General features: G+C 43.2%; 1 protein-coding gene across 2 annotated transcripts; it reads right to left on the reverse strand.

Moving 5' to 3' along the window:
- Positions 1–3,274: 3,274 nt before the first annotated feature.
- SERPINB5 (serpin family B member 5) lies at positions 3,275–27,603 on the reverse strand. 2 transcript variants are annotated; one of them, XM_004268072.3, is made up of 7 exons: positions 27,450–27,603; positions 21,454–21,628; positions 18,497–18,634; positions 15,632–15,749; positions 13,209–13,351; positions 8,332–8,499; positions 3,275–5,033 (listed from the first exon to the last, which is right to left on the reverse strand). In XM_004268072.3, the coding sequence occupies exons 2-7, from the start codon at positions 21,619–21,621 to the stop codon at positions 4,641–4,643; spliced, it is 1,128 nt and encodes a 375-aa protein (XP_004268120.1). In that variant the 5' UTR covers positions 21,622–21,628; positions 27,450–27,603; the 3' UTR covers positions 3,275–4,640. The 2 variants fall into 2 exon arrangements, with proteins under 2 accessions (XP_004268120.1, XP_033280899.1); XM_033425008.2 differs by lacking the exon at positions 27,450–27,603 and adding an exon at positions 27,223–27,369.

Consider the following 27,603-nt stretch of genomic DNA (forward strand, 5'->3'; position numbering starts at 1 on the left):
ATCTCTGATCCTCGGTTCCTTTCACCTAAAACAGATCCTCGCAGGATTGTTGTGGAAGCTGAATTATAATATATGTCATATGTAGCACAGTGCCCGGCTCATAATTACTCCAGGAATGGCAGTGGGGCTGTTAAGAGTCATAGTTGGAAAAAATAATCATTAACAGTAATGATGTAACAATAATAATAATAAAGAAAAACAGAGAGGCACTGGTAGAACACGTTGGAAACCCGTTCGGCAGTATCCCCCAAAGCTGAATACTTGCATAAGCTATGGCTCAGAAATGACATCCCCAGGGACGTGTGTGTCTATGTGTGTGTGTAAATACATAGATGCGTTATTTTTATATACACCCATAACAAGGCAGCTCTGGTGTCCACACCACAGCCCTGGGCACTGCTGTCAGCAGGCCTTCTGGACACCAGTGCCCCGGCACCGTCGCAGTTTCAATCTGAGCTCCTGCCTTTCCCCTCAGGTTCCACAACCACGCTGAGCCCTCCCACAGATCTCCTCATTGTTTCTTCCATAGCCAACGGGCACACGCACCTCCTCTGTGAGATCCCTGCCTCTGCCCTGTCTTTCCACGTCTGGACTGAGGCTCCAGGCCCTTCTAAAATCCCACTTCCTTCTCGATGCTATCTGGGTGCAGCCACCTCAGGCAGAAATATGCTAACCTGCCAGCCAATGCCAGGTAACCTGAGCGCTCCCCCAGGGCGGGAGGGAGGTCCTGCTACTCCTGGGGTCCCAGCGGGGACTTGCACAGGGGCTGGCCTAGAGTGTTGGTTTGGTGCTCCTGAAGGAGAGGGACAGACTGATGGCTTTGGCAACACTGGGCGGCCAGAGGTCCCATGGGATGCATCAGTCACAGTAAAGCCATCCAGAGAGAGTCTTCCCCAGTCATGGTCCAGAGGCCCTGAGTCACAGCGGAAGAAGTGTGGGCTGTGCGATCAGACAGAGCTCAGCCCAACCCTGATATTTACCAATTTGGAGGCTTTACCCACTTCCTTTGATCCCACGTTTCCTGGTGAAATAGACGGGCATAGCCCCTATATCTAGGGTTATTGTGAGAATAAGCAACTGGAGTAAAATCCATAAGGCATTTTCACATACAATACATGGCCCATCAAAAACGGGCCTAATTGGGCCCGTTACATCCAGGGATGCTTTGATTGACAAGAAAAGGACTGCCGAGATAAGATAAATATTTGGAAACTCCAAAATGGAGGTGGTATAGAGGAGAGAGGAGTTCTTCTGGGTGCATCCGGTGGCCATTTGTCAAGGGTTGGTACCAGCTGGAAGATGGTGGCATTGAGTACAGATGTTAGGCCCCCTCGTTCTGGTCCCCATCTGCATGAGTTCACATCCAGCCATTGGCTTCCATTAACTCTGTGACCTTGAGCCGATTATATATCTAGTCTGTGTCTCTCAGTGTCCTTATTTATGAGATGAGATTGTGGTTTTCCTCCTCATCTGTTTGTTTTGATGATTGAATGAGATAATACAGCTACAACTGGTTTAATGGTGAACTAAACCCGGCAGATGCTAGGAACGTGCAGCTTAATTCTTTCTTTCCAATGCCTTCAAGCCCACTCTGCTGGGCGAGACTGGGCTTGAAGGTATCCTCACCATCCCCTAGACCAAACCCCCTAAACTGAAGGCCCTAGACTAACACTTCTCCAGTCACTGTCTTGTATTAATACACACAATTTCAGAAGTGAAAAAGCCACCAGAATTCTTCTAGATCAGAACCCCAATCTGTCTTTTGATTAAAAGCTTCTCCATCCATCACAGCTGGGGTCCGGTTTGGGTGCACTAACCACAGAGGAAAGGAAGCAGAGGGGGGCTTGACCATCACTTACCTACCTGGCTCTTCTGCCCCTCCCTACAGCACCTGACTCGTGGGGGCGAAGGAAGGAGGGAGAGGTAAGGAAGTAAGGACCTAACTTGACAGGTGAAGACGTAATCCAGGATCTCGCAGGAGAAGTGTCCGATAGTAACTCTCTCTCACAGGGTGCTCTGCTGGGCTCTTATAGACCCCACACCTTCCCTGGGCCAGCCGTCTGAGCAAAGTCTCGAAATAATCAAGCCTGGCTACCTCCACATCTCACTGTAACTGACAGCAAGCAGGCTCCACTCCCCCTGGAGACCTTTGCCCTTGCTCTGACTCAGGGATCCCTCCAGCCAGCACCTGTGCTTTAGGTAGAGTCCCAGGTTTCTGAACCTCGGTGCTATCGGCTCGTTCGAGTGCCATTTGCTATGGGGCTCCGTTCTGGGCATTGTAGGGCGTTTAGCAGCATTCCCGGGTCTATCCACTAGATGCCAGCAGCACCCCTCCCTCTAGCTGGGACAACAAAAATGTTCTCGGACATTGCCGAATAACCTCTAGGGGGCAGAATTGCTCCTGGTTGAAAACCACTGGCTGAGACTACCCCAGGCAAGAGTTAAGTCCAAATTTCAGTGCTCTGAAAAATTCCAGGAGACACGTTAAGTTCCCTGAACGCTTACTTGGTTTAAAGCGGCACTAATCTCTCCTCTCCTCGAAACACTCACTAAGCCTTTGCACAGTCATCCCACACCTTCTATTTCACAGCCTCGAGAAGGGGAATAACGAGCCAACAGTGGTAAAACCTGGCTTCGGCCACCCCCAGAAATCCCACACAAATGGTCTTTTCTTTTTAGAATGTGCAGGCATTTGTCACTTTTTTTTTTTTACAAAAGAGAAGATTTATTATAGGAACGGCATTTGTCACTTTTTGTGCTCAACATTTATTGCGGGGGGGGGGAACAATCTATCTGAGCACTCTGCAGAGACAGGGAAAGGGCTGTGTTGAATATTAGGTTCACAGATACCATAATTGATTTAAAACAAATGTACATGACATTGACAAAAAAAAAAAGTACTTAATAAGAAAAGAAAACATTTTAGGCATATACAGCTTAACTTGATAAAATTACATTTTGAGGTAGGGCCCAAAGTGGGAAAGGCTGGAGAAAAGTTCCATGGCCTCCTACAAGGCCTCTGCTTTCATGATACACTTTTATGTCACTGGGAGTCATTCTACCACTTCCCTGGTCCTTCCCTCCCCAAGATGAAAGGGGCTGGAAGGAGGAAGCAAGAGCTGGTGGGCAGGAAGGAAGACCAGGAAATAGGGGCAGTCATTATTCTTATTCCTTTTTATTCGACATCAATCCCTGTCCCCAAAGCATTTTGTCAATGGAGGGCTTGGTTCTATTTCAAACTGGTGAACCTAACTTCATGGAAAAAAGCAAGTCATGTAATTCAATAATATTTTATTGTCAACAGCGTAAAAGAAATTCAATATTGAACCTTCGGAGTAAGAAGAAAGTTGAACCTATTTACAACAAAGCCAGAGGAGAAAGAGGGGGGTGCTGTCAACAGATCCCAATCTTCCACGCCGTCCTGTTTCTGTAGTGAATTAACACGTGAACTGGTGACATAAATAACTTCTCAGAAACATCTTTAAAAACTGCAATTGTTGTAGGTTCCCAGCTAGCTGTCTACAGTAACGAAACCCATAGGCTTTGGAAAAATACAGTTCACAGCAGTGCGAGCATATCAATAGCTTTAGTCACGTTTCCTAGCAGCGTGAAGTTCCTCCCCCTTTCCCACTATCACAGTACACAGAGAGACGAGTCCCTTCAACACTCGTAAAATTCTTTTATTGTCTGCTGTGAAAGTCCCTGTGCATTTAAGCCCCGGTGGTCAGACATCCACCAGCCTGTGAGTCAGTTAGAATTCCCTGCCGGTGGTCTCTCACCAACCCAACAACCAGGTAGGGGTTCTAGCAACAGTGAAAGTGAATCCTTAATAAGATCTGAGCTTCCCCTTGAGGTGCTGTCCTTTGGTTACTACAGGTCCAACACTCCAAAATTTCAAAAAGTTCTGAAAAGAAAGTTTTTTCATAAGTAGGTGGCACACTGATTGGGCAGCAAAACCTGATATTTATGGGCTACCTGGAGTCTTTATTTTGTGCGGACAGTCTACATTTTGTGGCAGAAATATTAAGGTGTTGATATATAGGGTTCTGCTCCAGCCTCTATCAATGGAGATCCGTAACATACAGTATGTGCCACATATTATCTTTCTAAAATCTCCAAAAATCAGAATTTGAAGGAAATATTTGTCCCACAGGGTTTAATGTAAGGCGCTGTGGACATACAGTAGCCTGAACGTATGTCCAAGTTTCATTGGCTCCAGGAAAGTTTTGCAAAGCCCATGTACCAGTTTCTTCAGTCTTTCAGGGAAAAGCAAATGTCTAGAACATTCTGTATCCCAGTGATGGAAGGCTAAGCTTTGGTAATAAAATCCTCTCCAGATCCTCCTTATAGGAATTTTCTTTGTGAAAGACTGTATTCCTGCCAAAAACTCTAGATAGTTTGACAAATGATGAATACATATTTTTTCTCTAAGGTGATTCCTTTTCATTAAAAGTATTGTCTTTTAACGGGGTGGGAGGGAAAGAACAACAAAAAAAAAAAAATTGGAAGAAAGGCCTATTAGTGTGAATATGAGCAGCTTCCTGATCCAGCAATATTAACAATTTATTGTATTTAGAAAATGATTCTCGGTTGCAGGGTTTACAGAGAAGTCGGGTGGGACTTAACCTGGGCTCTGCCACTTAAGGAGAACAGAACTTGCCAAAGAAAATGATGTTTCGAGTTTTGTTGTGCCTGATGATGTAAATAAAGGGGTGGTCGGCATTGAATTCATCCTTGTGTTGCAGGATTCGTGATCCTGGCACCTCTATGGAATCCCCGCCTTCTTCAGTTATTTCTAAGCACACTCTGTGAATGACATTTGAGAGGGCCACTCCCTTGGTCTCTGACATTCCAGAGAAATCAGATGCATTCTCATTAAAGATGTTTTTCAGCCCTAGGTTTTCCAGACTAGCCTTGGGATCAATCATCTTTTCCATCTTAAATTTTGGAATGGAGACTTTGACTTTAGCATTGGCCATGGCACTGGGATTGGTCCACTGTAATAGCGTCTCTGAGTTGAGTTGTTTTTCAACCTGAAGGACAAAAAGGAGAGGAATTGTTTTTCTTTATTTCCAATTGTAAAAGATCCTCCTTGATTAAAAACATAAAATGTCACGGTGAGCCCTATTTGGAAGCAGTACAGATGGTTCATCAAAGATGGAATCAGCCCTGCAGTTTTGGTGTGTGACTGGGTTCTCTTAATAATGGTCCACCCACACAGAACTACCGTATGACCCAACAATCCCACTCCTAGGCATATATCCAGAGAAAACCATAAGTCAAAAAAGATACATGCACCCCAATGTTCATAGCAGCACTATTTGCAATAGCCAGGACATGGAAGCAACCTAAATGTCCATCAGTAGAAGACTGGGTAAAGAAGATGTGGTACATATATACAACAGAATATTACTCAGCCATAAAAAAGAATGAAATAATGCCACTTGCAGCAACATGGATGGACGTGGAGATTGACATACTGAGTAAAGTAAGTCAGACAGAGAAAGATAAATATCATATGGTATCACTTATATGTGGAATCTAAAAAAAATGTACAAATGAACTTATATACAAAACAGAAATAGAGTCACAGATGTAGAAAACAAACTTACGGTTGCCAAGGGGGAAAGCAGGGAATCAGGGAGAGGGATAAATTGGGAGATTGGGATTGACATATACACACTACTATATATATAATAGATAACTAATAAGAACCTACTGTATAGCACAGGGAACTCTACTCAATACTCTGTAATGACCTATATGGGAAAAGAATCTAAAAAAGAGTGGGTATATCTATATGTATAACTGATTCAATTTATTGTACAGCAGAAGTGAACAAAACATTGTAAATCAACTATACTCCAATAAAAATTAATTAAAAATAAAAATGGTCTACCCAGCTACCTAGCATTATTCTCCTCCACTCACTCCACGACAATGGTCCCTTTGTTCTGAAATTTATGAGGGCATTTCTTTTAACTATAGAGTAGCTCTATAGAAATGAATGCATGGATTATGATGTTGCATGGATAATAGTGAAATAAATGTAAAACTAGAAAAGTTTTTATGCATAATATTTATTGAATGCTTATCTTGATTTCTCTACTAGGAAATCTAGAATATTCGTGCCCTAGACATGGTATCAAACTTCATAACTCAAATTAAAGCTAAAGTTACTCTTTTCAAAATGAGAATTTGAACTGTCTAGGATCATCCTTTTAGATCATAGGTGAAGAATGCATCTATTTCAGTTGGCTATTTTTAAAATGAGAGATATGCAATGACACATAAAATGATTTAGACATAAAATTCTTCACTGAGCAAATCTTAAATTGCTCCTTGCCCTTCCAGCCTCCCCACTGGCTAGAGGAGAAATACATGTGCAACAGAGAATGATGCTACCTTGACTATTACTACATGGGGCAATTCTGCACTGAAGTTACTCGTGTGAAACCTATAAAAATCAGGGAGATGACAAGGTCACAAGCTGGTCATGAGTTTTTTTAATGGCAGAGGGAACCATTGGATTCTCTTGCTAAGTTCTGATAAGTATTTTTTCATGGACACTGTTTTATTTAAGACAAATTATTAAGACCAAAAGATTGTCATAGGTAACTAGAATTTTTGAGCCAAAAAGTATAGTCTCTTGGCCATTTACTACCTGAGAGTGAGAAGACAGGAGAAAATTCATCCATAAATCAAAAGTCATTAAGAAGAAAAAATAACCTTTTTCCTCCATTGTATGGGTCAAATTGTGTCCGCCCCCGCTCCCCGCCAAAATTCATGTATTGAAGTCCTGACCCATAGTGCCTTGGAATATGACTTCATTTGGAAATAGCGTCCTTGTAGGTGTAATTAATTAAGGTGAGATCATTAGGCCCTAACCAAATATGACTGGTGTCCTTTTAATAAGAAAGGAAATTCCGGACACAGATACAGACACACTCACACAGGGAGATGCCTGGGAAGATGAAGGTAGAGACTGAAGTGATGTGTCTACAACCAAGGAAAGCCAAAGATTGCCAGCAGATCTCCAGATGCGCGGATGGACAGATTCTCCCTCACAGCCCTCTGAAGGAACCAACCTGCAGATACCTTGATCTTGGACTTTTAGCTTCCAAAACTGTGAGACATTAAATTTCTGTTGTTTAAACCACCCACTTTGTGATACGTTGTTATGGCAGCCCTAGCAAACTGAGACAACCTGTATCCTTGAATATACCTTCTGAGACTCAAAAGATCATCTTCTTTCGTTCTGTACTTTAACAACAACAACAACAAAAAATGGTGTGAGGGTATTTTAAGGAAGTAAAGTGTGAGACAGCTGAATAACGGCTGCAAGATTAAAATGAGACTAAGGCGTGAAGTGCAGTAAAAAAGAGAGAGAGGAGTGAACAGAAGAATGAAGATGGGAATTATGATTCAGTTAATAAAGTGATGGATAAAACATAGAATCAAAGTAGCAGGTAGGATGGGGACCAAGTTAGACTGTCCCCTGGAAAGTCAGGGAGTAACTGAGGTGTGACCGGAAATAAAGCAGGTGAATCCCGGGCTGGTCAAAGAACCCCTCCTTCTTCCTGGTGGAGGGTGGAGGCCCAGGTGGAGGGGAGCCAGGAAGCCCGGAGGGCAAGGCTGAGGGAGAACAGCGGGTCTCGGGGCTGCAGGGGGCTGACAGAGCAGAGGGGAAGCTAGAAAGTCATTCCCAGGCAGGTGAAACCTCCACTGTCAGTTAAACCTTGTGTCTCTACCTGGATAAAAGCATAATAAAACCTTGTATACGTGTGTGCATTAAAAGAACTTTTCAAAAACCCATAGAACATGCAACACAAAGCGCAAGCCCCAAAGTCCACTGTGGACTTGAGTGAATGTGTCAATTGTGACACACGCACCACACTCACGCAAGATGCTACCAGGGGCTCTACGCTGGAGTTAAGAACACAGATTCCAACTTCCTGGGCTCACCTTCCGATTCTACATACCACCCACGAGTTCGTGACCCTGGGCCAGTTACCCACCCTCTGTGCCTCCGGCCCCTCGGTGGTAAACGTGAGTAGGGTAATATTATAGTTTCTCACTCCTGGGACTGCGGTGAGAATTAGATGAGCCAGTGCGCATGGGCAACTTACAGCTCCTGGCACGTTATAAGTACCAAATAAATATTAACTGTTCTAACATTGAGGAGAAAGGCCCCCAAAGAACCGTGAAACCCTTAGAGACCATTGAGCAAGTGAATCGTTAAGGCAAGGCTGCCGCAGCCCCACAAGCACCGCCCAAGCATCTCCTTGGGTCCGCTGCGCCTGCGGGCTGGACGCCCGCCTCCCTCCTCACCTGTTCCAGGCCCGTGGACCCGTGCTCCATATCCTTGGGGAGTAGGACGAGCATGCTGAGGTGCTTGTTTTGAAAGGGAAGCTCTATGAGCTTACAGTTGATACCGTCGACGTGGCCCATACAGAACGTGGCCTCCACGTTCATCATTTGCACTGGTTTGGTGTCCGTCTAAAAAAGGAGAAGAAATTTGCTCTGCTTGTTCTTCTCACACACGCCCACACACCCCTCTATACACACACAGCTATACACACACATACTCATAAATTCGTTCCTGATATAGTTTCACATCATTATGGCTTAAACAGGCAGGCAGGTAATCTACACCATCAGAGACTGTCCTGTCAAGAGTTTACGACTTCCTTTGAAAAGTTATCCATGTGCTTTGTAATTACAGGATCGATCCATAACATAATACTGTATTTGCATATATAAAACATTAAAAATAAGACAGGATGACTGGAAATACAGGCAAATTTTAACTTAGCCTTTATAGATGCCTGTAATTACAAGATCTTTAAACCATTCCTGGTAGAGCTCACTTGAAAGTAAATTCCAGTGCAAACCCACCACATGTCCATTTATGTAGCTTTTCCTTATACAATGCCTAATATGGAAAAGTTAACGTATAGCAGAACCAAACTATGCTGTTTTGTTCTCCGTCTGCCTTCGGTTTTAGTCACCCCGCCCTCGGTCCTCTCTTCCTGCTCTGATCTGATTAGAGAGAAGAACCTTGGTTTTAGTCTCAAATGTGACATAAACATACGCTGTGACCTTCAGCAAGTCACTTAACCTCTCTGGGCCTCAGTTTCCTTGTCAGTGGAATGAGGGAATTGGAAATTTCAGAATGATGGTTCCCTCTGGAGAGGAAGCAGGGAGATCGAGGGGTGGTGGGGTGCAATTCTTGCTATATTTTTTCTTTAAAATATCTGAAATAAGGTAAAATATAAAGATTTTACAAAGGTGGTTGTTGGTACATTGGTGTTTGTTATACTATTCTCTATAATTTTCTGTATGCTTGCAATATTTCATGATTTTAAAAGTTAAGAATGATAACAAACAAAATTATCTCTAAGTCTCTTCCAGCTCCTATCACTCAGGCCTTTCTCTCCAGGCAGAATCCCAAGACTTTTCTTCTCCTCTGTGTCCCCAGTAATATCTGACCTTGTATCTCTGCTACAGAGGTGACTCATTTTCTGAAGAAAAATTAATTCATACTAAGGAGTAAAAGACTGATAGTAATTTAGTGCAATTTATTGTCTTGGTTTATACCTCCCATGGGATATTTGCCTGTTAACCGAACCTCTTTGGAGGGAAATTTCAAACATCGTATCAGGTCTGCAGGAATAATATTACAGTAAAGCTTTTACGTGGGATCTTCGAATGGTAATAGTGTTACCCAACACTATTTTCAAGCAAAGCGAGACTTATTTTATTTTTTGTACATACCTCTATTTTAACACTTGTCACAATGTTAGAAAGTGTATGTATGTGACACCCCCACCCCAACTAGACTACAGTCAAAGCAGAAACCATGTCTTATTATCTTGGTATGTCCCAGCACATAGTAATTGCTCACTAAGTATTTGGTTGATAAATAATTGAAGACTTTGACTCTATGTATAACCAGAAACAAAATTATGATTTTAAAATAAACATACTACTTTTGAAATTAACTGCTAATTCTTCCACGTATTTCCCTCAAAGAAGTATAGATATGTCTAAAAATCTCCATCAGGTTAGAGTACTAATAGTTTCTGAATTCACAGAAGCTGTGACCACCAAAACCGGTCATCTATTTCATTTATCAGCACTGACTATGGATACAATAATCCCATTTTCTAAAACATAAATTAAGATGTATCTTCTGAAAACAGGACTAAGTAACGACCATCCCTGAAAATATCCAATACAGTGTGTGTGTGTGTTTGTGTGGGTGTGGGTGTGTGTGCATGCACGTGAGTGTGTGTGTCCACCTTTGTCAGGATAGGTACTGTACTAAACTTTTTTTTTTAATTTATTTTATTTTTGGCCACGTTGGGTCTTTGTTGCTGCGAGCGGGCTTTCTCTAGTTGCGGCGAGCGGGGTCTACTCCTCATTGCGGTGTGTGGGCTTCTCACTGCGGTGGCTTCTCTTGTTGCAGAGCACAGGCTCTAGGCACACGGGCTTCAGTAGTTGTGGCTCGCACGCTCTAGAGCGCAGGCTCAGTAGTTGTGGAGCACAGGCTTAGTTGCTCCGCGGCATGTGGGATCTTCCCGGACCAGGGTTCGAACCCACGTCCCCTGCATTGGCAGGTGGATTCGTAACCACTGCGCCACCAGGGAAGCCCTGTACTAAACTTTTAATAATATAACTTCATCAATTTAGTCTAACCCTTAAAAGAGACACCAAAGGACATGAGAAAAGATTTAGTAACATCACCCCAAAAGTTCAGGAGCTGACAAAAGCAATTCAAAGGAAACAAAGGAAAAGTAATAGCGCCTGCATTCAAAAGCAGGATATATCCCCACACAGCCTTGAATAGTGTTTTATTTTTTTGTTTGGTGAACCGCCGAGAGATCAATGGCATTTAAAATCCTTATTAATTCTCTTCCTAGAGTCTGAGTCTCCAGGACGTGATATGACCTAGCTTTATGATTTAACAACAAGAATAAAGGAATTGCACACATTCTTCCTCCCTTTATAAAAGACACCCATTAACATTTTCTTAAATGTAAAAGCCACAAATCTGAGGGTGGTCGGCACAAAAGTCCATGGTGAACTCACTCACTGTTACCTGGTTCTGATGATGTTCTGGGCTGGCCCTGCAGCCGGTATGAGAAGCACCATGTTTCAGGTTTCACTTAAACATTCTCAAGGCCCCTTTGCCAGCCCTTCCCAGGGAGGAGAGCCAACCCTAACCACTCTGGAAGGGACACTCCGTGTGAGGGTCACTGGGGCCAACACTTGGTCCCCGCTCACAGCAGAGGCTAGGTACAGTCAAGTTCAACTTTAGCTCCAAATAAAAGGCAACACTAAGAAAGTCAAAAAGCCGTGTTTAAAACTCAGGGAACCATATGTGAAAAATACAGAGTCTAAAGAAGTAATTGTTTGGTGCCTGGTCAGAGCCCTGTGTGCAGGGTCAGTCTTGGCCCTGGCAGGCAGTAATGAGAAGACCACTGTAATCTGGGAAGCCAAATGGAGGAACAGCAAGTAGAGGGGGACCTGGCTCCCTCCCTAGGACCATGGAGGTTTCGAGTAGGTAAGGAGCACACTCAGTGATTATCGTCCTCTCCCAGGGAAAACGGCCCATGCATCTTGCACAGGAACCCATGGCGGTCCCAAAAGCCAAAAAGGTTTTATTTGCTATTGGCTGTTTAATCAAACTGATCCTTACAGATCGGACATTCATTCAACGAACATTTGCTGAGCACCTACTAATGTGTCAGGGACTGGGCCAGGAATTATAGAAACTGAGATGGGCAAAACATTATCCCTGCCCTTAAAAGTCCATGCACTAGTAAGAGATCCAGATAAGTAAATAAATAATTTGATTTCAGTGTGGAAAACACAGCTGGAGCAGGGGATTTGGGAGGGGAGGGTGTGGACTATGAATGCAAATGCTGTGAGTACAAATAAAAAGTCATGGAAACCAGTCCAGTTAATTCAGGTATAGACTGTATCTTGAAGGGCTTTTCTTCTTGGGTTCTAGCACTAAGAAAGTACAATGATAATATTTGGCAAAAACAAAAGTGATTAATGCTAAGTACTCTAGGTGCTGGGAGAGACCTGAAAATTAGAATTGATGCATAAGAGTTACAGGGTAAATAAGCTTCCTTCCGAGATTGTGCTGACTGACACACAGTTCTGAGTCTGCATTCTTGACATAAGCCAGATCTCATCAAATGAGACCAAACCACACCATCATATAGATACCTGGGGTATCCTAGGTCCTCTAACGAAATGGGTCAGTTTTCCAGTCTCAGTGCTTCGGTTTCATTTATAGAGGAGGCACTTTACCTATTTATATGAATTGTTTTTGGCATGGGATATGGCTTCATTATTCACTCAGTAGTATTCATGAGACTTCCCTGCGATACAGGTTTCTATTGTAATTCTTCCCCATAATGAGTCCCAGCACTGCAGACGAGTAAGCTATGCTTTTTCCTTCACAGCCAATGAGTACCTCAAAGCATCTTTTATTTATTTATTTTGCGGTACGCGGGCCTCTCACTGTTGTGTCCTCTCCCGTTGCGGAGCACAGGCTCCGGACGTGCAGGCTCAGCGGCCATGGCTCACGGGCCCAGCCGCTCCGCGGCATGTGGGATCTTCCCGGACCGGGGCACGAACCCGTGTCCCCTGCATCGGCAGGCGGACTCTTAACCAGTGCGCCACCAGGGAAGTCCTCTCAAAGCATCTTTTAAATTAAAATATCAGAACCATTTACTTCACTATTAACAGGTGAGAAATGAGATCACAGAGGAGCTCATTAACCTGGAACGAGATTCCCAAATGGTCAATGTTTCGTGATGATCCAACGGCCTCTAATGTTGGGATTTGGTTTGTTCCTTTTCTTTTCCTTTCTTACTAATGGTCCCAAACATCTGTAGTTATTTTCCGGTTGGTGACTTAGCTTTACCCACTGTGTTAGAAGCTCTATAAACTCTCACTCAGATCAGACCCTGAGGACATTCTGGAAAAAGGGTGAGCGTCTCTCTCTTATGGTTCTTTTTCTACACTTAAACAGCCCCTGCCCCTCCCCGCTGTTGTCTAAGGAAAAGCCCACTGCCTCCTGTGCCTTAATTTTCCTCATTGGAGTGAATTCCTAGGGTCTCTTGTGTTGCTATAATTTTTCAGATCTATAGTTGGGATCCTTTGACTACAACACGCAGCCCACATACCTTATTGATTCTGAAAGGACATTCTTTGGTTTCTGATTCAGGAAATTTCTTCATCCACTTCCCAACAAAGTAGGCAGCATTAACCACAAGGATTTGCGTCTGGTCTGTTACACTGTTGTCAGCTAAAATGTTCTCAAAGCGGCCTGCAAACAATGGTAGGAAACCAGAAAATTGCACGGGGTTATGCTTGCAAAGCACCCCTGATGTCCCCATGTGAATCCACTGACTGGGCATTTAACCCTGGCTAGAGCCGCGCCACGTACGGCCTGGTAGCCCAGACCATCTCATTTAAGAAGGACCCCTTTTTCTCCTTGCAACTTGCCTCAACCCGACTTTCCAAAGAGACCTGGGGAGGAGAGTGAGGGGGAGAAGGGAGGGGGGAAAAGACGCAAGAGGAGCAAGAAGAAATGCACAAGCTACCACTGTGGAGTGCCCATTGTGTCCGAGGCAATGTGCTAGCCATGCACAGGCACGGTATCGTGCATTGCTCCCCACTTTACAGACGAGGAAGCTGAGACTCCATGTTAAGTCCCTCGCCCAAGATGATGCACGAGCAAGGGTGAATTCAGGATTCAAAGCCAGGTCTTTGTGACTCCAGAGCCTGTGCTCGGGAAGGAAAATGCAAGAAAGCTTACTTTCCACCGGGCCCTGTGCTCCGAACGGTCACATGTCTTATCTCACTTCCCCATGATGATCCTGTAGGGCAAAGGTCATTATCCCCATCTCACAGTTGAGGACACTGAGACTCAGAGAGGCCAAGTGGCTTTCCTGGTTCCCTCAGCGGCCAAGCACGTCTGAAGCCAGGTCAGTGCTCCCCGCTTTGCCCCGCAGCTCACCGCCCCCTCCCCAAATCACACTGCTTTGTTTGCATCCTGGTCAGCTGTAATTACCACCATAAGCTCCATAACAATTGTAATGACCATAGTGTCAAATCCCCAACAGCCAAAACAGGTGGTGATAAGCCCTTAATAAAATGAAGTCCTCGCCTTTGAAGAGCGTTGACTTTTTGGCTAAGGATATTTCATTTACCTAATCTCTCAGATCTTCACACCACTGCTCAGGCCTACTTCCTGGGCCTGTGACTAGGTGTGAAGGGCCCTGCACTGTTTCATGCTCTGCTGTCGCCATCTTAAAATTCTTAATGCGGTTTTTAATATAAAGGGCCCTGTGTTTTCATTTTGCACTGGGACCCACAAACGATGTAACCTGTCCTGCCAGCGCTATATGATGGGTCGAATATGTAATAGCATCATGGAAGAAGTGGGGAGCTAGTAAGTGCTGGTTAACTTCAACCTCGAGCTTCTGGTTTCAAATTCAGAGAAGTCTTTTCACTAAACTACGTTCTCCAGTAAAAAACTCAAATTTATGAAGATTTTTAAACAGAGTGCCATGGAGAGAAAACGCAATTCATTAACAATTTTAAAAGCAAAACTGGGGGGCTTCCCCAGCAGTCCAGTGGTTAAGACTCCGAGCTTCCACTGCAGGGGGCACAGGTTCGATCCCTGGTCAGGGAAATAAGATCCCGCATGCCCTGTGGGCGGCCAAAAAATAAATTTAAAAAAAAGCAAAACCGTCACACAGCAATTTAAACGGGAGCTGCCTTTCACATATACATTTTAAAATTGCCTACCCTGGTATTAGTTAGACCAGATTTTTCTTTACATATGAAGCCAAAGAAAATTCATTTGTCCCAATAGCTACCTCCTTATACAAAAACTGTACAAATATGTCCCCTGGGAAGGGGGATGTGAACACCGATTTGCACCCGAGCTCATCTTAGCTCCAATTCCTTTCTAGCAAGGAGCACAACTCACAGAGAATTTTAATGGAGGGAGGAGTCAGGAAAGGGAGAGGCCTGAGGGAAGCGGGAGCAAGAGGCAGGACCAGGTGGAAGCTGCAGGAGAGACCCCGGGCCCCGGGGCTATCAGAGGGCCAAGGGTAAGGAGGGTTGTGAGACCTGGGACAAGCTTCCACCATGGTTTGTTTTGTTCTGTTTTTTCTACATGTGTATTTGATTATCTAAGACCTTTTGTCTTTTTTTCCTTGACAAATCTGTAGAATTTTTGAGCCAAAAGTGGCCTCGGGGATCATCAAGTTATAGTCCAAGCCCTTCACTTCCAGATTGAAAAACCAGCCTTGGAACTGGCCCAGAGCCTTACTTTGTTGGGGGCACGTCCAAGCCTCCAGAAGGGCATGTGGCAGCCCATTTTAGCAGACTAAACCTGAAGTACTCAGAATTTCTGCCAACTGATGATATCCAGAAATCCAAGTGGTTGAAATGGCTTGATGGACAAGAATTTAGCTTGTATACCGAAAACATTCAAGGAATCCGCCAGATGTTCAATCTTATGCTTAGCAGATTCACGAGACGATATGGTCTGTTTACTTAGTGATTTATAGCAGAATAAGTAAAGGATACTTGCCATCTGTGAGTTCTTTAACTGAGTTGTTGATCTGACCTTTTGTTTCTTCCAATTTATCTTTGAAATCAACAGTCTCCATTTCATTTGCATAGGGTCTCTTGGTAGAGCTGATGAACTCCTGAAAAACATCCAGTTCATAAAATCATGAAGTCCTTAAAGTCTGTAGTTAAACCATTATGTTGGTACACAATTCTAGCACAAGGACTTTTAAATCTCTATTACGATGGATATTCCTTCAAAATCTGTAACACTATATAAATTGAAAGCTTATGTAAAAATCAATGAATTTTCTTTGTATTCTTTCATTTGTTCAATTCTAAGACAATATCAATTGTTAAATGCCTCCATCAATCTAGCATCAGTTTGGGGGGAGAAAAGAAACATTATGCTACATGCACACAACAATTATAATATGAATTCCAATTTCAGAAACATTAAAATGTACATACAGATAAAATGTAAATTTATATATGTATGTCTTAGAATGGAAGAAATGTACAGAAAAGAGAACTCTATGAGAAGAAAAATCTTATCCACACTGAAATAAATAAATATTCTAAAGATGTTTGCTACTCAAAGTGTGGTCCAAGAACCAAGACCTGCAGCATCACCTGGGACCTTGTTAAAATGCAGAATGTCAAGCCCCACCCCAGAATCAGAACCTGAATTTTTACTGAGATTCCCAGGTGATTCATCTGCATGTTAAAGTTTGAAACACAGTACTGTAAGGAACAGAGCAGTTCTTCTCATTATAATGCTTGTTAAAAATGCAAAACCCGGGACTTCCCTGGTGGCACAGTGGTTAAGAATCTGCCTGCCAATGCGGGGGACACGGGTTCAAGCCCTGGTCCAGGAAGATCACACATGCCTCGGAGCAAATAAGCCTGTAAGCCACAACTACTGAGCTTGTGCTCAAGAGCCCGCGAGCCACAACTACTGAGCCTGCATGCCACAACTGCTGAAGCCCGCGTGCCTAGAGCCCGCGTTCCACAACAATAGAAGCCACCGCAATGAGAAGCCTGCGCACCGCAACGAAAAGTAGCCCCCGCTCGCCGCAACTAGAGAAAGCCCGTGCACAGCAACGAAGACCCAACGCAACCAAAAGAAATAAATTTAATAAATAAAATTTAAAAAAAAGAAAAGGCATAAAAAAAAAAACGGAAAACCCTAAATCCAGTCCCTGGTGATCTTGATTCTAGTGAACCAAGGCCAGGAATTTGCACTTCTAACACCCAGGTAGTTCTGATACAGGTGGCCCTCCTCAGACCACACTTGTTTGTACTGTTACTAGTAAAATTATAGATGATATACAACCAACAGGAACAACGGAATCAGCCTTTTAAAAAATTCCTTGCAATTCTCGGTTTGAAATAATTCAAAATGTTGAGTGGAAGGTCAACCAAACTAAACACAGCTTATTAAATGTCACGTCACTTCACTTCCTAAGCACAGGACGCCTTGGATTTTTTTCAGAACAACTACAGGCTTGCCCAATTTGATTCTGTTCATTGCAACCCAACCTTGGGACTGAGTGTTACCATTTACTGACAGAGCTAAGAACATTCCAGAGACTCAGCAAGATGAAGGGCCTCCACTATCTTCACTGCCAGCAAAAAAATGCATTAAGCATCACTAAGGACCACCTAGGGAGTTTTAAAATTCTTTCCATGCCCAGGCCCCAACCCACATCTCAGTATTTCTTTAATTCCCCAGGTGATTGTTGGAAGAAGAATGGCTGTGTATATGTACCTTTAAGCAGTAAGAATAAACTCACAGCAACATCTAATGACCTATGTCCTCAAAAGATCCCCACCAGGAAAACAAATACCTATTGCAGAAAGTAGTAAAACTATGGCAAAATATTTAACTGGTAGTCTACCTTTTAGATTTGGAAAGCTTGAAATTCTGACCATCCAAACACAAACTGAATCAAGTTGATGTTACTACAGTAGAGAATGACCACTATGCAGCCGAGGATGTTGGCTATGTGTTTCAAATCCATATTTTTTAAAGTATTATGATATACTCTGGATCAAATTTAAGAATATATCTGTGTTCTTTATATGCCTCCTTCAAGAAATAGCTGAAATTACCACCTCTGCCTTGTATAGATACCCACCTGAACAGCCTCATAAAACAAACAAAACCAGTTTATGACCGATGAAAACTTTTTTTTTTTTTTTTTGCGGTACATGGGCCTCTCACTGCTGTGGCCTCTCCCGTTGCAGAGCACAGGCTCCAGATGCGCAGGCTCAGCGGCCATGGCTCACGGGCCCAACCGCTCCGCGGCATGTGGGATCTTCCCGGACTGGGGCACGAACCCATGTCCCCTGCATTGGCAGGCGAACTCTCAACCACTGCACCACCAGGGAAGCCCGATGAAAACTTTTAATTCATACCGTTACGATTTTTCTCACTGATTTTGAGAAACATCAGGAGAACATTGTGTGCATGAAAAAATAAGGTAAAGAACTTAAAATGTTGTCCCAGGCTCTATGCCCTGCTGTTTAAGAACAAAGATGTTTAAATCACGAGCTGTCTTGCATCTATAGAGACACATTTATTAGAGAGTAATAATCCCATTCTCCATTTCTCTCAGTGAGGAAGCTAAGAGGAAGGGTGGGATCTGTGGGTGTTTTAGAGGGAAAAGGAAACTCACACTTCTTTATATTTTAAGTTAAAATATGTGACTGCAGTTGATTCCCTCTAGATTCAACCTCTCCATTAGGACTAATTTATTTTAAATAAATCGTAAATGAGCATCCTAGGAATGATTTTCACTGACAAAAAGTTGTTGGTCTAACCATGAGAACGTGTCACCCCTGATAAACAGTTGAATCTTGCTAATTGCTCTGAACCACTTACCATGGAAAGATTCAGAGATTTGTCTACGTAGAGCCGTTTGATTAGTTTCAGGGAATAAAAGGAACTAAGTTTGTTGACATCCGATGTTACTGTTTGAAATCCAAAGTGCACGTCTTTGACATTTTCAAAATGAAGGACCTGTGAAGAGAAAAAAATCTATTATCTGTGAAGCACTGCCTCTTCCCACTGCAGTGGACACATGGTCATGGTCAACCTCCTCGGGTTGGTCCTGAGTATCTCCTGGCTCTGTTGTTCCCAGAAGCAAGGCTTCTCAACCTTAGCACTGTTGACAGTTCAGACTGGATAATTCTATGTTCTGGGACCGGCGGGGGAGGGCGCTGTCCTGGGCATCACTGACCTACTAGGTGTCAGTAGCACTCCTTCTTCCATTTGTGACAACAAAAATGTATCCAGACATTGTCCAATGTCCGGGAGAGGGGTGAGGGAGGGGAGGGGCAAATTGTCCCCAGTTGAGAAACATTGCTATAAAGATACACTTCTCTTGATTTAACTATAAGGAAATTTCGCCCTCTTCAAAGTGATGCCTCCATGCTCTTTTCCAAACTTGGAAAAGAAGGAAGCTGGGTTATAATCTCTATCCAATTTTGAGATAAGAAGAGAGAAATTAATACCGAGAGACAATCATTAGGCAGGTATCAGATTCCAGGATAGAGGTGTCCTTAGCCAGAGCCTATCCAGTCCTTTTAGTTGCTCTAACAAGCGCCAAATGGGCTGATATGTCATTTATGGTAGGCAGCTACCATGCCATCGATGGGCTACAGTTAGGTAGCCTTTGAATCCCACCCTGTACCTACTAGAAATGTCATCTTGCCCAACTCTTCAGAACTGTACTTTCCCCTCTGTAAAATGAACTGAGAACACCTACTCTTCTGACGTGCTATGAGGATTACAGATATTATATGTTAAGACACCTAAAATATCCTATGGATTCAAAATGTTAATAAGTATTCTTATAGTAATATTCTAAGCCACTTAAAACTAGGATGCTATCTTCCATAAGACCTAAATCCTTTTATTTTTTTCCTAACTTTTCTTTTGTTTCAACCAATAGCTCAGCATCTCCTCTGCTCCATGGTGCCCAAAACATGATGTCAGGATAAGGTGATTTTCTCCTAACTCATAAGAACCATGCCCTGATGCCACACCTCAGGTGATCACTAAATGGGCACATTGCACCAACGAGTCACACAGCCTCCGTATTGCAGGGTCAAACTGGCTGGTCCGAGGCTGTACGTAACCCTCATGCCTAATGACAGGCAAAAAGACCAGAAAATTAAAGAACCCAAGTAACCACTGTGGGGAAACAATTGCGTGTACTGAAAAGACCTTTATTATTATTACTGAGGAACAGACCCACTACCAGGAAGTCCTCTTTTCTATTTCTTCTCTAATGGGAGATGAGAAATGAGGAATGAGAGATGGGGTAGGGATTGTGGGGTGGAGTTGAAAGAGGAGGACGGACGAAAAGGTACAGCTCCTCTTCCCACAAAGGAAGTTTCCTTTTCAAGTTCCACTCAGTTTCAAGCGTAAATTTGCCATCCTGACACAAATAACATTTTGTGGGTCATATTTTCTGGGGATTTATAGATAAAAGATGTTCCCTTTTTAAATGCTTATGAGCTCATGAAAAGAGAGATTCTGTTGAACTAGAATGATCAATGGAAGAATAATAACGGAACGGAATTAGAAGGGTTTTCACTTATTGTCTAAAGGTAAATGGCAAGGATTGGGGGGTAGGGGGTAAGAGGCTGAGCTGCTCGAAATGGGAAGGAGGTCAAAAGGTACAAAGTTCCAGTTATAAAATAAGTCTTGGGGATATAATGTACAGCATAGTGACTATAATTAATAATCCTGTATATTTGAAAGTTGCTAAGAGAGTAGACCTTAAAAGTTCTCATCATAAAAAAAAATGTTTTTTGTAACTGTGTATGGTGACAGACATTAAGTAGACTTACTGCGGTGAACATTTTGCAAAATATACAAATATTCATCATTATATGGTGACAGACATTAAGTAGACTTACTGTGGTGATCATTTTGCAAAATATACAAATATTGATCATTATACCGTACACCTGAAACTAATATAATGTTACATGTCAATTATACCTCAATATTTTTAAATAATAAAATGTAACAGTATAGAAAATCATCTCATTTGAAGGTCTAAGAAATTTACAGAGATACTCAGCTATAGCCAAAAGGAAATTCTTAGAAGTTTTTTATTTATATGTGTGCACATATATATATGCATACTCCTATATACGTGTGTGTGCGTGTGTGCATGTATAAAACATCACCTTAGTCCATTCTTCTCAAATGGGATATTCAAATCCCAGGGAGTATTCTAAAACATAGGCAAGCACAATCCATCTTCTTATTTATCCACGTTACTTAAAGGTAGATAATTTCAAACATTATTTCTGTATTGAAATAAACACGGATATATTCTGTCTATCCAATAGGGTAGAATATATTATAGAGTAGAATATAGTTCAGGCTGCATTTTAATATAAAGGATGATGCTGTAAATAGATTTCATGCAGAAGACAGGAGGGTGTAGATTTACACTCTTTCTGGTCAGGATATCTGCAGTGGAACATTTAACAAACATCATCCTGACTGATGCTTACAATATAACGGGTAGAAAGACGTCAGGTGACTCGCCAAAGGCCACTGGTTAGCGGAAAACTTGTGATTGCCTAGCAGATCCCCGTGTTCTCCACAACAACATAGTGCCTGTTCTAAACATGGGTTGCAGGACACATAAATGAGCTTTCACATTTAAAAACAGATTAAGAGAATGCTAGAAATGTCAAAACTCTCATTCCTGAGCAATTCCGACCACAGAGCCTCATTCCTTTTTCCCCAGGGACCACCTGTGTGTTCTTATAACTCTGCTTCCACTCAAAGGAGAAACAAGGCGTGGGGCTTACCCGTCCAATTTCGTTTGCTGTGTCACCTCTGGCACCCACTTGAGCAAGTGACAGAGAGGTGGAGAGACAGATTGGAGAGAAGAGGACATTGCCCGCTGGCTCCTTTTCACACAGTTGTTTGAACAGGTCAACGGCAAAAGCCGAATTTGCCAGTCTCAGGGCATCCATTGTGGGCCTAGAACAAAGAGCAAGAGTGAGGTTATTTCTAAATCACCTTTAAAGTGTTCTCAACTGCATTTCGCCAACGCAATAAGAATTCTAGTCAAAGTCGTGGTCTCGGGTAGAAGAGAGGAAGGAAGGAACTTCCAGTAAATGCAAATTTAAAAGCCAGTGGTAAAGAAACTCCTGCACAAATGTCCTAAGATCTGAACACCCAACATGTGAGGTCCTCTGTGCGTACAGCTCTGCCCGGAATCTCCAAATTCGAGCCCACTTGGCTACGATGGCCTCTGCACGTGGTCAGAACAATGGACAGCACTGATCAAAATCAGTTGGTTTTATTTATCCATATTGTTTCCATTAGGATTTAGGTTAAAGCATACAAAATTGGGTTTTTTGTAGATCAAAACTAGTCAAATCACAGCAGTTTTGTGTGATTCAAGTTAATATTTCGTAAGTGTTATGGGCTGCATTGTGCCCCCCCCCCACCCCGCCCAAAAGGTAGGTTGAAGTCCCACCTCTGGGTAACTGTGAACGTGACCTTATTTGGAAATAGGGTCTTTGCAGATTGAATCAAGTAGAGGTCATCAGGGTGGCCCTAACCCAATAAGACTGGTGTCCATTTAAGAACAGGGGAAAAGACACAAAGACAGACGTGCAGAGGGAAGATGACGTGAGACACAAGGGAGAACACCCTACGGCGACAGAGGTAGAGATTATTGGAGCAATGCTTCTACAAGCCAAGCACACCGAGGTTCACTGGCAACACCAGAAGCAGGAGAAAGGCACGGAACAGATTCTCCCCTGGGGCTTGCCGAGAGAGCAAGGGCCTGACAGCACCTTAATTTCGGAATTCTGGTCTCCAGAACTGTGGGAGCATAAATTTCCACTGTTTTAAGCCACGCAATCTGTGGTCCTTTGTTGCAGCAGCCCTACAAGATTAATAAAGTAAGTAATGCCTTAGTAGGGCACCCGGCACAGAGCAATATTTAATAAACAATAGCTATGATTGTTTTTGTTGTTAGTACATTATCTACTATGCGGAAGACACTACAAAAAGTATTATTAGGATCACCTGAGTACCCCCTCCCTTCCTCTGAGTTTTCCATCTCTTGGGGCAGATATGTATAAGCGGAATGCCATGCCATGTGAACAGTGGAACAAGTAACATGGGCGTTAAAGGAAAGAGAGGGCAGCTTCATCTAAAAATGCGAAGCCGGGTGAAGTGGAAATGGCAGCAGCGAGCCTCTGGTCTTGACTGAGAACTCTCGCTCTCATTAGCCCTAGAAGACATGACACTGAAGGTCGTCAGGCAGGATATGCTCCCCGGTGTCAGACAAAGCGTCACCACTCAAGACAGAGGGCTTCCCTCAATCGGGACTCAAGGATGTGTTAAAGTCAAATGCGTGAATAGGATCTCAATTTCGCACCTTATACCTGAACAGAAATTCAAAATGCAAAGACGTGAGAATAAGATCAAGGAATGGGCCCTTGATCTTCAAACAGTTCTTTGGAATTCTCCCTTTTATGGGACATGTGGCTTGTGTGTAGGATGGAATCAAAAAGATTATACTATATCTTGGAATCTGTAAAAACAAGCTCAGTAGCAAAAAAAAAAAAAAAAAAGTTTTGTTGACCTGTTCGTGGTCACTGGTCATCTCCACTGACTGCTTCCTCCTTGGTCCAAAAAGTACAGCTAAGTGAACTCAGTGTTCTCATTATGCACCTACAGTAAAGTAACCTGAGGTCAGGGCAGGCATCTTACATTTCTTCAAGGCCTACTACCTTATGCTCTCTCATCTGGGGAGAGGTGGGGGCCATGAAATGAGAGTGAGCTCTCAGGGGACGCAGACGAGCATGAGGAACACAGAAGGCAATGAGGCAGAAACAGAAGCATGTGTCCACCACAGGGAAATTAAAAGAAACTTCCTAAAACGTTTGGGGAATCCCAAACAGACTTTCAGGACAAGAAGTCTGGCTTTCTCCGGCAGCAAGTTTAACACTGATAATGCTGAGTTCATCTATGACTGAAATTCAACAGGAGTTATTTCTCTACCAAATAGAAAAGCCTAAATGAGGTATTTCTTCACCAAATAGAGAAACCTATACCCAAACCCCTGCGAACTTCTCAAAGCTTCAACAACTCAAGGCCTGACCACACCAATGATAGTATGAAAACATACCAATTATGTTTTATCGAGTCCAAGTAGTTCTTCCCAGCCCATATTTCCAACCACCCAGGAGGAGAAATTAGAATAATTTTGCATCATTTATAACAAACTTTGAAGTTTGATGTCTTTTGTGTTTTCAAGGCCTTGGAGTAATCTGCTGAGGGAGTTTGACGGCAGACACCTAAAAGTGGATCCCAGAAGTGGATCAAAGTGTAAGGTAATGCCATTTTGTTCCACTGAAGTATTATTCATTCATTCGTTATAACATTTTGCAATTTGTTTCATCTAAATGGCTCTATGTGAATACAAGATCATGGTGGCTTTAAGTACAGTTAATTATACAATATAATTAACACTTTGTTGCAATTCAAGGCTTAGATTCAGTCCCTGTTGGAGAATGTAAATCAGGGCACACCCAACATCTGAGGTGTCTATGGGGGCAAATGATCACCAACTAAGTAATCAATCAAATACTGCCTGGTAAATCTAATCAGTTGCTTGGTGATTAGTGGCAAGTGACCTAAAAACACTGTAAAGCTGATCTGGTCTGAGATAGTTCAAGGGATGATTTTGGCCACAGCCAATTGCCACCTCACTGTGGTGCAAGATGAAGCATTTAAACAAATCTCACCAACTTTAGCAATACACACCCAGGAAAATGGGTCAGGTTCCTATGCAGACCATTTTGCACGAGCAAATGCTATAAAAATTATGGGTACAAGAGTAGAGATTAGCAATCCCTGCGTAGTAAATTTCATATCTAATGACCTGTTCAGGGTGTTAAAATCGCTGCAGATTCTTTTCATTGTATTATTCCATTGTTACAGAGATAACTACTTTCATTTTCCTGAAAACCTTCTAATGATTAGAACAAGTAAGGAGAATTTAATTTACAGCATCAACATAGAAAACACCACATCTTTTATTGATTTAAATGTTTAAAAGCCACTTTTAATCAGGGAAACGTGAAATGAAAGTTTAAGTAGTAATAAACAACAAAGAAATGCAACAAACAACAAGAAGTTGTAAAAGTTTAATTGTAAAGTTGCCTGTTTTGTTTTTATTGTTTGCAATACATCCTAAAGCCATACACCTTTAAAGGGGGACAAGACCTTGGATGGATTTAGTCTGGCCCCATCTCTTCAGTTTACAGATGTGGAAAGGGAGGCACACAGAGACGAAGTGATTCTCCCAGGCCATCCACGCGGGGAGTGAGAGTGGTCAAACCAGACCTGGCACTCACTCTTCTATGTTCCAGCCTGGTAGTTCCTGACCACACCTACCACCTTCCTTCTTGGTAATTGTGTCTTTGCTTACATTTGTTCTCTCAGGAGTCTTTACAGAGTTCCAAAAATCCTAAGTGTCCTGGATTACCCCTTTAGAGATACAAAGATACCTTACATGTTTTCTTCTTTTTTCTTACATGTTTTCTTTTTTTTAAATCAACACAAAACTTTTTTTTCCTGATTTTCCAACTGGCAGAAACTCATGTTCTCTTTCCACTCTTTGTGTTGCCAACTATCAATCTTATATTGCTTTAATTTAATAAGTATTAACTGAGTACCTAATAATGCATGTCAGGCACCTGATCTAGACATTAACAAATCAAAAGGGAACGTAGCATGGTTCCCGCCTCCGAGGAGCTGTCACCTAGTGGCATGATATGTGCTGTAGGTGTGATGGGTGTTTTGATGGGGGCATAAGTTATCATGCAGCCCTTAGGGGAGACAGCGCACTCAGAGCAGAAATCTCAGTGAGCTCTCCTCAGAGACAGTGACATCAAATAAGTCGCACTACGGGCGCATCCTAAAGAATAAGGAGGAGCTAGCCATGCAGAAATGTGTGCCAGAGAGAACTGCTAGTTCAGAGACAGCAGGCAGACCCCAGATGAATGCAGACATGTGCACTGGGGTGGGTGGAGGCGTGGGGAGGTCAATTCTCTCGACTCACAGGTGCTCACTGGCCCCTGCATCAAGATTTCTAACATTTTTAATGCATCCAAGCCAATATTCCCCAAACTTTTCATCTGTAGACCATTTGGTGGAAACAATCCTTAGGCAATACCTTTGCCTATTACCACAACTACAATGGAATGTCTAAAAACACAGTCTGTGCTGTTCACTTTCTCACCTCACAAGGAAAAATGTCAGAGGCAGATTAAGTAAGACAATAGGAGATCCTGCAGCTTCTGCCGTGTGAAAGAATAGCATGAGGATTAATGAGGTGATGAAATGAGTAAATGTACATGAAAAGTGCTCTTTCAGCGGGAAAGGACAATGTGGCTCTTAGTAATAAGGTCAACTGCTTAATTTCCAATGGCAGGGGAGCCTCTGCTTTGCTCAGATATTCTGAGCCATCATACCTGCTCCCATCTGGTTAGAAGCCTGATCTTGACCACTGAGCCATCCCACCGCTGCCTAAAACAGTAAATCAGGGCCAGACTCACCACGCCGGGACGACCAAGATTGCTGAGACTTCGTACCTTCAAAGTCAACCCACAACCCAGAGGGACTGAAGTGACAGAATTCAGGTGCTAAGAAGCAAAGACGTAAACCCACTGACTCACATAGAGAATCCTTTCTTCAGACAAGCTTCCATCTCTCCACCCACCCAGGAACCCATCAAACACCTGCGTATATTGGTGGGGACTGAGGTTTTGACGCACCCAATTCTATTCAAAACCTCTTCGGTAATGTAGGGGTGACAAAGCTGTTAAGAAAATTCACGGTGACCTGGAAAAGTCCAGGAGCCGTGAGTGTGAAGACTTGGATTCCGCTTCATCCTGCCCCATATAAGCCAGGGACCTTTGGACGCCACTTCTCCTCCGTGAGCCTCCCCCCATCTCCCACAAAATGGGGGGTGGAGGAGGTGGGAGCCGAAGGATGTGGAAGACCCCTCAGCCCTGGGAATCTGAGCCTCATCTGGTCACGAGCCTGCAGATCAGCCTGGCCTGGTAAATTGCTCTTTAGCGTGACACGCTTAAAGAAAGCCATCAAAACAGTAGCTTCTATGAGGAAGAAACTATGGGCCAACCTATTCAAAAAGTCGTCCAGGAACACACATTTGAAATCTGTAATTTGCTTCAAGTATCTTGAAGCCTAGGAATAGGGAGGGAGAACACTTCCTGCCTGGAAGAACGCAGTTGCAAGTAAATGGACACCCACTGGATGCTTTAAAATGCCAAAAAGAACAGCAGTTCCGCAGACTGAACCTCAGCCCACAGTGCCAACCCAAGAAGGCGAGCCGGACACTCCTGTGCGTCTCCACTTTCTTCAGGTTTGGGGCACCACACCCTTTCCGAAACTAGCACCGCAAAACTCATTCTGAGTTCCAAGGTAGGGCTGGAAACGTCCTCGGAAATAATTTCTCCTCTGCGAGTCACTGTTGGGCCCTCCCAACACCAAAACCTCCCGGTCACGCTGTTTCTTCATGCTCTTACCTTGTACTTTTAAGTAATTTTGCTCCCTACACGGCATGCCTGGTTCCCAAAGGACTGAGCGCTGGAAATGCTGCCCATGTAGGGGGTGATAGCCTTACTGAAGCTGACAGCCTACTCTTGAAAATAAACCATTCTGTCCACTGTGTTCACCATCTCAAAGAACTATTTTCTTTTAAGACTTGCCAGAAAGAGAGAAATCACCACCTTGCTACCTGCACTTTGCTTACCTGAAGTTACAGCGATCGCACGGCCAGGGAAAAGGAAAACCAGATGCGGTAGGACCTTGATGTGGGGCAGAAGCACGCTGCTTGCTCACTTGAATGCCGACCGGGGCCACGCCCACTGTGACCACGCCCAGCCTGCCCTCCCTCCGTCCCTCCC

The sequence above is a fragment of the Orcinus orca genome, chromosome 15 (assembly GCF_937001465.1).
Source record: "Orcinus orca chromosome 15, mOrcOrc1.1, whole genome shotgun sequence".
NCBI lineage: Eukaryota > Metazoa > Chordata > Mammalia > Artiodactyla > Delphinidae > Orcinus > Orcinus orca.